The following is a 12,430-nucleotide window of genomic DNA, read 5'->3' on the forward strand; positions in this document are numbered from 1 at the left end:
GACGGTGTATACAGCCTACAATGTATAAAAGAGTGAATATGTATGCATTCGTCTACGAGATACATGCAAATCACGCAAGACTGACTCTATATATCATGTCTAGTAGGTTAAACAAGATAGTAGGTATGCAACTGAAACAACCAAACTAACATGTGTAAACTCACTTCAAAGATATCAATTGTGTTTGTAAAAATAACTAACCAAGGGAGATCCCATTATTTCTAATGGTTTCACAGTGTTGGGCTCAATTAAACAAAATTATCTAACATTCAACTGGAATGTATCAAATGCTCTCCACAACAAGCCTTCCATCATGAAACCATAAAGATTAAAATACATCTTTTAACAATTATACATATGATCCCTATAACCTAACTTAATTGTTCTATCGTCTTATTATATAAACTTTCAATCCAATTTAAAATAGAAAACTTGTTTGCCTATTTTTAATGAATTACCCTTAAGTTCATTTTGTTTTATAGAAAATAACACGGAAGTGTTCTTCACCCTCAAACAGCAGCCTACAACTTAAATCCAGTAAAAACTACTACTAAAATACTCATACAAAGAGAGAAGAGCCACGACCATATTCAGTCAAATATAGTTTATTCTTATGAATTAATCAAAAATAAAAACGGAACTTGATGTATTGTAGGGTATTAAAAAAATTCACACATGGATAGTTGGCAATTGATAATGAAATTTAAACATAATCAGTTTAACGAAATTTGAATAAATCGAGAATCACACCGGAACATAAACTCCTGAAAAGTATTCCTAAATTTCAGACAAGATAGTTGGGATATTAATTTTGAAATTTGAAAAAAAAAACATGGCTTTCAAGTCAGAATTTTATGATTCAATTTAGGGTTCTGTATCATATTAAACAAAATTTAAATAAGTTAGAATTTATTGTAGGAGTGTAGATCAACGAAAGTATGTATATATAATAAGTTAACGCTTTCGAGTGTACCATGCGTATATAGTTAACGGTCTCATGTGTGTATTAAATAACCATGCCAAATAAACATGTATTCAAATTTTAGTAGATTATATTAATTGGTTTTGTCAAAATTTCTATTTTTGTAATCTGTTCATATCTATTATGTTTTTTATCCTTTGCACCTGGACTATCTTTTTGATATTCTATTATACCACTATACGTTCCTACCCGACATTAAAATAGTATATTGTCCTTAACAGATTATTTTGTATTTTTCTAATTCTTATTATCTTTTATTTTATTATGAGATTCACTACCAACCCTACTCCCACTATGGCATCCACAACAATTCGTTGGCGACAATTTTGTTCTTCACCCTGACACAATTCTTCCATATATCCAATGTCGTTATAAAACAAATTAATATAATTTATTTGTGTGTCACTCATCACCAACTTATCTTTATGTTTCGAATATAATTATTTTATTTAGCAATTGTCATTTTAAAAGATTAACATAATTTGAATTAATAATGTGGTTGGTTATATTTTTGTTATAAAATATTTTATTAAGCTTATATAACCAAATATTGTAAATAGATATATTGAAAGCTAATAACTCATAGGATATTTTTGACAATCCATATAAATCTAAAAAACGGAACTTACTATGGGATACATTTTTAGTTCAAAAAATGGTGTACCGTAAGGTGAAATAGTATTAGGATAACTATTTACACTATTTTTATGTAATAAGTTAGTGTCGGCCCGTGATATTTAAAGACACTCAAATCTATAAATTTGCTAGAACAAACGTAGATGATAGAGATAGAAATATAATTACAAGATAACTAACAAGTTGGAATCAAATTTTCAAATATTGAAAACTGAATAGTAAACCGCACCATATCAACGGCACATGTCAACCCGCATCAAAGCCTATGTGCGTGGAACATTAACTGCGGAATACTAGCCAAAGGACTCTTGATGTCAGTATTTCTATATTTGTACAAAATGTATATGTACAGCTTGATATATAGTACATTTACTTTGATGCAAGAACCAAAGGCCAGGTTAAAACGTAATATGATAAGGTCATGGTTAATTATGTGGAATGATGAGCAATGTTACGTACTAATTAAGCAATATGGAGTATCATATATATTAACATGATTTTACCTGCATGTTTAATATAAAAGACAAATATGCGGCTAGTCGCTGTAATTTTAGATATACTTTATAAATCAACAAGGAGACAACATTACACACAACATGCAGCTAGCATAATGGACAATATTGTAGTATGTCCGTGCACTAATGGACAATATTGTAGTATGTCCGTGCACTAAAAATAACTTGGTTTTCTTAAATGGGAAAGTGAATATCCAAAGGATGTTTTATTGGCGTAGAACAACATTCAGTTGAAAAAAAATACAACAGGGTTGACTATTATCTTGGCTCTTTGTTAAGCAAAAGGCTATATTAGCACAACCCATTTGCCTTGCTACTCATCCAACAGCATTGTAAACAGTAACTAGCAACATCTAAAAGGCAATGAAGAATTTGGGTTTTTTTCTGTTCTTGGTTCTCCTGGCAACAACTTCATTATATTGGAGATCAATGCTCAGACATGCAAACCAAGTGGTGGTATCCGGGGAAGAAAACCGCCTCCAGGAGAATGCAACCGTGAGAACAACTCGGATTGTTGTGTCCAAGGTAAGTTTTACACCACGTATACATGCTCGCCTCCAGTGACAGGCGATACTAAAGCAACACTGACAATAAACAGTTTCCAAAAGGGAGGTGATGGTGGTGGTCCGTCGGAGTGTGACAACCAATACCACTCTGATGACACACCAGTTGTGGCGCTGTCAACTGGATGGTACAAGGGAGGGGATAGGTGCCACAAGTATATTACCATCAATGGAAATGGGAGGAGTGTAAAGGCAATGGTTGTGGATGAGTGTGACTCTACTATGGGGTGCGATGATGATCATGACTATCAACCCCCTTGCCCTAATAATATTGTTGATGCTTCCAAAGCAGTGTGGAAGGCCTTAGGGGTATCCGAGGATAACTGGGGAGATTTGGATATTACCTGGACAGAGTGATGTTAATCTAGCTCTCCTTTTAAAACATCAAATACTATTTCTGTTTCTGTGTTTTGTGGATATTTTAATCTGTAAAATTATTGATGTAACTATATATACTAATGACTAGAGGTTCACACCAAACTTATCAACACCACTATCCATTCAAACCCATATACAGATATATTACGTTATACACATATTAACATACCTTTAGATGTATATGGATTCAAACAACAACTGATATGACACACAAAGACACACAAAACCCATTCAGTGGTATAATCTTTCATGATAGAATCAATTCCACTACTAAATTTTAGACTACTTTTTCCTACTCATATGAAGCAGCCCTACAAATAGACTTCACCACAAACACAATAAAAAAAAATTATGTATTTTCACATTCTAATTCCCTTTATGCAATCAGACAATACCCTGCACCGTAATCACAGGCAAACCGAACCTTTAACAGACTCTACCTGATTATTATCAAAACAAAACCACAATAGCAGTAAAATTATCACCCATATGAATTCGCAACACCGACAGCTTCTTGATTTGATACCACATCCCAAATCCCAGCACATCTGATAATCATAAACTCATCATCGTCGCTCAACACCATTTTCCGGAAAGAGGTGCTAAACGCCATTTCTCTTTAATCAAAAGCTTGTGAAAGTTGTATTCTAAGGCTTTTAAATCTCGAAAACCGGCATTAACGATTTAAAATTTATGTACGAAAACAGTTAATGCGGTTGTCCCATAGTAATTGATGACGCTACTTTAGTTAGTGAGGGTTTGGTCAGCTAATAGAAAGGCTTTGTAATGGGAATGTTTTACATCCTTTAAAAATGATAACCTTTTGTACGATGATTGTGGGAGCTCATAATCTTGAAAGAATAATTTCATGGCGTGATTTTTCAAGTATGATGTTGTTACGGAACCGTAATGGCCATCAAAAATGGCATGGAAGAAAAATGGAACTGGGAGTGGTCATTTTGACATACGATGCGTTCATCTTAGTTTGCTTTGCGTGAGAATTCCGATGTCTATGTGAAACTTCTCTGTCTCATGTTTCGGTTGAATTTTGTCGTGCGGCGGGGTGGGGGTTGGGGGTGGTAAGGTTTTCAGACTATCTAGACAAATTACAATGTACTAAAAGCTGAATATGTATGCATTACTTTATATATCACGAGATAAACTCAAATTAAGCAAGATTTACTTTATATATCACGTCTAGTAAGATAAACAAGATAGTAGGTCTGCAACTGAAACAACCAAACTAGCATGAGAAAACTCATTTCAAAGATATTAATCTGTAAAGGTATTGATGTAACTATATATACTAATGACTAGAGGTTCACACCAAACTTATCAGCACCAATCCATTAAAACCCATATATACATATGCTATGTTATACAGATATTAACATACCAATAGATGTATATGTATTCAAACAACAATGGATAGGACACACAGAGAGACAAAAAAAACATTTAAGTAATCGCAACACCGACAACTAAATAACATGGTATATCTTCTTCTGACAATGGAATTGCGATTCCATTCCGACACAAGACAGCACTAGATTGACGGAGACAAAACGAAATCCAGCCGACCATGCTTAAGACGACTCTCAGTCATGGTTTTCCGGTAAGCGTATGATTCTCCTCGTAGAATATCACGATTAATTCATGCTTGTTTTACAAAAACAGTATTTCATGTTTTCTTTGTTGTTCTCACAAGAGATTCTCAAGAGAACATCACTAATGATCTATGCTTTTCTAATTAAAGGAATATGTGTTTCCATTTTCTTATTGAGCAAAGAGTGAACGATACTCCTATCTCTTGGAAAGAGGTGCTAAAAGGCCCTTTCTATTTACTCTAAAGCTTTTGAAAGTTGTCTTCTAAGGGTTTAAAATCTCGAAATCCAGCATTAACGATTTACAATGGATGTACGAAAATTAATACAATTAATGTGGTTGTCCCATAGTAATTGATGATGCTACTTTAGTTAGTGAGGGTTTGGTAAGCTAGCAGAAAGGCTTTGCAATGGGAAGGGTTTACATCCTTTAAAAATGATTAAATTATGTATAATGGTTGTGGGAGCTCAAAATATTGAAAGAATAATTTCAATGCGTGATTTTTTAAGTATGATCTTGTTACCGAGCCGCAATGACCGTCAAAAATGGCATAGAAGGAAAATGGAACTTACAGTGGTCATTTTGACATATGAAGGGATGATTTTCTAACCGATTGGTAACTCCATATGCCAGCCTCCTAGGGCCGGTATGACTGCATGCGCTCACAGTTGAGACCACAATCTTCAGTATACACACCTAATTGTTCCACTCTCTTCTTTTCATCTTAATAACATGGCATATCTTCTTGTGACAATGGAATTGCGATTCAATCCCGACACAAGACTGCACTAGATTTATGTAGACAAAAACGAAAGCTAGTCGACCATGCTTAAGAAGTCTCTCAGTCATGATTTTCCGGTAAGAGTGTGATTCACGTCGTGGAATATCACGATTGATTATTGCTTGTTTTACAAAAATAGTATTTCATGATATCTTTGTTGTTCTCACAGGAGATTCTCGGGAGAGCATCACTAATGATCGATGCTTTTCTAATTAAAGCAATATGTGTTTAAACTTCCTTATTGAGCAAAGAATGAGTGATACTCCTATCTCTTGGAAAGAGGTGCTAAAGGGGCCTTTCTCCTTACTCTAAAGCTTGAGAAAGTTATATTCAAAGGGTTTAAAATCTCAAAACTGACATTAACGATTTACAGTTGATGTACAAGGATGAAAACAGTTAATATGATTGTCCTATAGTAATTGATAATGTTGCTTTAGTTAGTGAGGGTTTGGTCGGCCAGTAGAAAGGCTTTGCAATGGGAAGGTTTTACATCCTTTAAAAATGGTTAAATTATGCATAATGATTATAATCTTGAAAGAATAATTTCATGGCATGATTTTTCAAGTATGATGCTGTTACGGAGCCGCAATGGCCGTCAAAAAGGACATAGAAGGAAAATGGAACTTTGAGTGCTCATTTTGACATATGATGCGTTCATCTTAGTTCGCTTTTCATGAGGGTTCCCATGTCTTTGTGAGACTTGTTGATCTCTTGTTTTGGTTGAATCATTCTCCGTGGGGGGAGTATGGTTTTGAGATGGTGTATACAGCCTACAATGTATAAAAGAGTGAATATGTACGCATTCGTCTACGAGATACATGCAAATCACGCAAGACTGACTCTATATATCATGTCTAGTTGGCTAAACAAGATAGTAGGTATGCAACTGAAACAACCAAACTAACATGTGTAAACTCATTTCAAAGATATCAATTGTGTTTGTAAAAATAACTAACCAAGGGAGATCCCATTATTTCTAATGGTTTCACAGTGTTGAGGCTCAATTAAACAAAATTATCTAACATTCAACTGGAATGTATCAAATGCTCTCCACAACAAGCCTTCCATCATGAAACCATAAAGATTAAAATACATCTTTTAACAATTATACATATGATCTCTATAACCTAACTTAATTGTTCTATCGTCTAATTATATAAACATTCAATCCAATTTAAAATAGAAAACTTGTTTGCCTATTTTTAATGAATTACCCTTAAGTTCATTTTGTTTTATAGAAAATAACACGGAAGTGTTCTTCACCCTCAAACAGCAGCCTACAACTTAAATCCAGTAAAAACTACTACTAAAATACTCATACAAAGAGAGAAGAGCCACGACCATATTCAGTCAAATATAGTTTATTCTTATGAATTAATCAAAAATAAAAACGGAACTTGACGTATTGTAGGGTATTAACAAAATTCACACATGGATAGTTGGGAATTGATAATGAAATTTAAACATAATCAGTTTAACGAAATTTGAATAAATCGAGAATCACACCGGAACATAAACTCCTGAAAAGTATTCCTAAATTTCAGACAAGATAGTTGGCATATTAATTTTGAAATTTGAAAAAAAAAAACATGGCTTTCATGTCAGAATTTTATGATTCAATTTAGGGTTCTGTATCATATTAAACAAAATTTAAATAAGTTAGAATTTATTGTAGGAGTGTAGATCAGCGAAAGTATGTCTATATAAGTTAACGCTTTCGATTGTACCATGCGTATATAGTTAATGGTCTCATGTGTGTATTAAATAACCATGCCAAATAAACATGTATTCAAATTTTAGTAGATTATATTAATTGGTTTGATCAAAATTTCTATTTTTGTAATCTGTTCATATCTATTATGTTTTTTATCCTTTGCACCTGGACTATCTTTTTGATATTCTATTATACCACTATACGTTCCTACCCGACATTAAAATAGTATATTGTCCTTAACAGATTATTTTGTATTTTTCTAATTCTTATTATCTTTTATTTTATTATGAGATTCACTACCAACCCTACTCCCACTATGGCACCGACAACAATTCGTTGGCGACAATTTTGTTCTTCACCCCGACACAATTCTTCCATATATCCAATGTCGTTCTAAAACAAATTAATATAATTTATTTGTGTCTCCCTCATCACCAACTGATCTTTATGTTTCGAATATAATTATTCTATTTAGCAATTGTCATTTTAAAAGATTAACATAATTTGAATTAATAATGTGGTTGGTTATATTTTTGTTATAAAATATTTTATTAAGCTTATATAACCAAAAATTGTAAATAGATATATTGAAAGCTAATAACTCATAGGATATTTTTGACAATTCGTATAAATCTAAAAAAGGGAACTTACTATGGGATACATTTTTAGTTCAAAAAATGGTATACCGTAAGGTGAAATAGTATTACGATAATTATATACACTGTTTTTATGTATTAAGTTAGTGTCGGCCCGTGATATTTAAAGACACTCAGATCTATAAATTTGCTAGAACAAACGTAGATGATAGAGATAGAAAATATAATTACAAGATAACTAACAAGTTGGAATCAAATTTTCAAATATTGAAAACTGAATAGTAAACCGCACCATCTCAACGGCAAGTGTCAACCCGCATCAAAGCCTACGTGCGTGGAACATTAACTGTGGAATACTAGCCAAAGGACTCTTAATGTCAGTATTTCTATATTTGTACCAAATGTATATGTACAGCTTGATATATAGTACATTTTCTTTGATGCAAGAACCAAAGGCCAGGTTAAAACGTAATATGATAAGGTCATGGTTAATTATGTGGAATGATGAGTAATGTTACGTACTAATTAAGCAATATGGAGTATCATATATACTAACATGATTTTACCTGCATGTTTAATATAAAAGACAAATATGCGGCTAGATTGGTAAAATTTTGAAACTATTATTTTTACAGAATCAATGGAAAATATTTTCCCCAAATAAAATAATAGTCGCTGTAATTTTAGATATACTTTATAAATCAACAATGAGACAAAATTACACACAACATGCAGCTAGCATAATGGACAATATTGTAGTATGTCCGTGCACTAAAAATAACTTGGTTTTCTTAAATGGGAAAGTGAATATCCAAAGGATGTTTTATTGGCGTAGAACAACATTCAGTTGAAAAAAAAAATACAACAGAGTTGACTATTATCTTGGCTCTTTGTTAAGCAAAAGGCTATATTAGCACAACCCATTTGCCTTGCTACTCATCCAACAGCATTGTAAACAGTAACTAGCAACATCTAAAAGGCAATGAAGAATTTGGGTTTTTTTCTGTTCTTGGTTCTCCTGGCAACAACTTCATTGGAGATCAATGCTCAGACATGCAAACCAAGTGGTGGTATCCGGGGAAGAAAACCGCCTCCAGGAGAATGCAACCGTGAGAACAACTCGGATTGTTGTGTCCAAGGTAAGTTTTACACCACGTATACATGCTCGCCTCCAGTGACAGGCGATACTAAAGCAACACTGACAATAAACAGTTTCCAAAAGGGAGGTGATGGTGGTGGTCCGTCGGAGTGTGACAACCAATACCACTCTGATGACACACCAGTTGTGGCGCTGTCAACTGGATGGTACAAGGGAGGGGATAGGTGCCACAAGTATATTACCATCAATGGAAATGGGAGGAGTGTAAAGGCAATGGTTGTGGATGAGTGTGACTCTACTATGGGGTGCGATGATGATCATGACTATCAACCCCCTTGCCCTAATAATATTGTTGATGCTTCCAAAGCAGTGTGGAAGGCCTTAGGGGTATCCGAGGATAACTGGGGAGATTTGGATATTACCTGGACAGAGTGATGTTAATCTAGCTCTCCTTTTAAAACATCAAATACTATTTCTGTTTCTGTGTTTTGTGGATATTTTAATCTGTAAAATTATTGATGTAACTATATATACTAATGACTAGAGGTTCACACCAAACTTATCAACACCACTATCCATTCAAACCCATATACAGATATATTACGTTATACACATATTAACATACCTTTAGATGTATATGGATTCAAACAACAACTGATATGACACACAAAGACACACAAAACCCATTCAGTGGTATAATCTTTCATGATAGAATCAATTCCACTACTAAATTTTAGACTACTTTTTCCTACTCATATGAAGCAGCCCTACAAATAGACTTCACCACAAACACAATAAAAAAAATTTATGTATTTTCACATTCTAATTCCCTTTATGCAATCAGACAATACCCTGCACCGTAATCACAGGCAAACCGAACCTTTAACAGACTCTACCTGATTATTATCAAAACAAAACCACAATAGCAGTAAAATTATCACCCATATGAATTCGCAACACCGACAGCTTCTTGATTTGATACCACATCCCAAATCCCAGCACATCTGATAATCATAAACTCATCATCGTCGCTCAACACCATTTTCCTGAAAGAGGTGCTAAACGCCATTTCTCTTTAATCAAAAGCTTGTGAAAGTTGTATTCTAAGGGTTTTAAATCTCGAAAACCGGCATTAACGATTTAAAATTTATGTACGAAAACAGTTAATGCGGTTGTCCCATAGTAATTGATGACGCTACTTTAGTTAGTGAGGGTTTGGTCAGCTAGTAGAAAGGCTTTGTAATGGGAATGTTTTACATCCTTTAAAAATGATAACCTTTTGTACGATGATTGTGGGAGCTCATAATCTTGAAAGAATAATTTCATGGCGTGATTTTTCAAGTATGATGTTGTTACGGAACCGTAATGGCCATCAAAAATGGCATAGAAGAAAAATGGAACTGGGAGTGGTCATTTTGACATACGATGCGTTCATTTTAGTTTGCTTTGCGTGAGAATTCCGATGTCTATGTGAAACTTCTCTGTCTCATGTTTCGTTGAATTTTGTCGTGCGCGCGGGGTGGGGGTTGGGGGTGGTAAGGTTTTCAGACTATCTAGACAAATTACAATGTACTAAAAGCTGAATATGTATGCATTACTTTATATATCACGAGATAGATTCAAATTAAGCAAGATTTACTTTATATATCACGTCTAGTAAGATAAACAAGATAGTAGGTCTGCAACTGAAACAACCAAACTAGCATGAGAAAACTCATTTCAAAGATATTAATCTGTAAAGGTATTGATGTAACTATATATACTAATGACTAGAGGTTCACACCAAACTTATCAGCACCAATCCATTAAAACCCATATATACATATGCTATGTTATACAGATATTAACATACCAATAGATGTATATGTATTCAAACAACAATGGATAGGACACACAGAGAGACAAAAAAAAACATTTAAGTGCTATAATCTTTCATGGTAGAATCGATTCCACTACAAAATTATACGCTACTTTTTCCAACTCATATGAAGCAGCCTTACAAATAGACTTTACCACGAACACAATAATAATAAAAAATATATATATATATGTAATTTCACATTCTAATTCCCTTTATGCAATCAGACAACACCCTTTATGCAATCAGACAACACCCCGCACCATAATCACGGGCAACATAACCCGTAAAAGACTCGGCGTGATTATTAGCAGTAAAATTATCACCCATAGGTAATCGCAACACCGACAACTTCTTGATTTGATGCCACATGCCAAATCCCAGCACATCCGATAATTATCATAAACTCATCCGATAATCATAAACTCATCATCTTCGTAGAACACCATTTGTCTCGCTTCTTTTTTTCTAAGAAGGGATGATTTTCTAACTGATTGGTAGCTTCATATGCCAGCCTCCTACGGCCCGCATGACCGCTAGCTCATAGTTGAGATGCCCATCTTCAGTATACACACCTAATTCTTCCACTCTCTTCTTCTCATCTAAATAACATGGCATATCTTCTTCTGACAATGGAATTGCGATTCCATTCCGACACAAGACAGCACTAGATTGACGTAGACAAAACGAAATCCAGCCGACCATGCTTAAGAAGACTCTCAGTCATGGTTTTCCGGTAAGCGTATGATTCTCCTTGTAGAATATCACAATTAATTCATGCTTGTCTTACAAAAACAGTATTTCATGTTTTCTTTGTTGTTCTCACAAGAGATTCTCAAGAGAACATCACTAATGATCTATGCTTTTCTAATTAAAGGAATATGTGTTTCCATTTTCTTATTGAGCAAAGAGTGAACGATACTCCTATCTCTTGGAAAGAGGTGCTAAAAGGCCCTTTCTATTTACTCTAAAGCTTTTGAAAGTTGTCTTCTAAGGGTTTAAAATCTCGAAATCCAGCATTAACGATTTACAATGGATGTACGAAAATTAATACAATTAATGTGGTTGTCCCATAGTAATTGATGATGCTACTTTAGTTAGTGAGGGTTTGGTAAGCTAGCAGAAAGGCTTTGCAATGGGAAGGGTTTACATCCTTTAAAAATGATTAGATTATGTATAATGGTTGTGGGAGCTCAAAATATTGAAAGAATAATTTCAATGCGTGATTTTTTAAGTATGATCTTGTTACCGAGCCGCAATGACCGTCAAAAATGGCATAGAAGGAAAATGGAACTTACAGTGGTCATTTTGACATATGAAGGGATGATTTTCTAACCGATTGGTAACTCCATATGCCAGCCTCCTAGGGCCGGTATGACTGCCTGCGCTCACAGTTGAGACCACAATCTTCAGTATACACACCTAATTGTTCCACTCTCTTCTTTTCATCTAAATAACATGGCATATCTTCTTGTGACAATGGAATTGCGATTCAATCCCGACACAAGACTGCACTAGATTTATGGAGACAAAAACGAAAGCTAGTCGACCATGCTTAAGAAGTCTCTCGGTCATGATTTTCCGGTAAGAGTGTGATTCACGTCGTGGAATATCACGATTGATTATTGCTTGTTTTACAAAAATAGTATTTCATGATTTCTTTGTTGTTCTCACAGGAGATTCTCGGGAGAGCATCACTAATG

The 12,430-nt window shown here is 34.2% G+C and overlaps 1 protein-coding gene and 1 pseudogene across 1 annotated transcript; both read left to right on the forward strand.

Moving 5' to 3' along the window:
- The first annotated feature begins 2,496 nt into the window (after positions 1-2,496).
- LOC128133439 (kiwellin-1-like) lies at positions 2,497-3,178 on the forward strand (annotated as a pseudogene).
- Positions 3,179-8,687: 5,509 nt separating this feature from the next.
- LOC128133825 (kiwellin-1-like) lies at positions 8,688-9,429 on the forward strand. Its single transcript, XM_052771348.1, has one exon. It carries the CDS (start codon positions 8,753-8,755, stop codon positions 9,302-9,304), a length of 552 nt encoding a protein of 183 aa, XP_052627308.1. The 5' UTR covers positions 8,688-8,752; the 3' UTR covers positions 9,305-9,429.
- Positions 9,430-12,430: the final 3,001 nt, after the last annotated feature.

Source organism: Lactuca sativa, chromosome 4 (assembly GCF_002870075.4).
Source record: "Lactuca sativa cultivar Salinas chromosome 4, Lsat_Salinas_v11, whole genome shotgun sequence".
Lineage (NCBI taxonomy): Eukaryota > Viridiplantae > Streptophyta > Magnoliopsida > Asterales > Asteraceae > Lactuca > Lactuca sativa.

What these genes read in the sequence shown, in the direction of transcription:
- LOC128133825 (XM_052771348.1), top strand. Translation starts at nt 8,753, where the DNA reads ATGAAGAATTTGGGTTTTTTTCTGTTCTTGGTTCTCCTGGCAACAACT.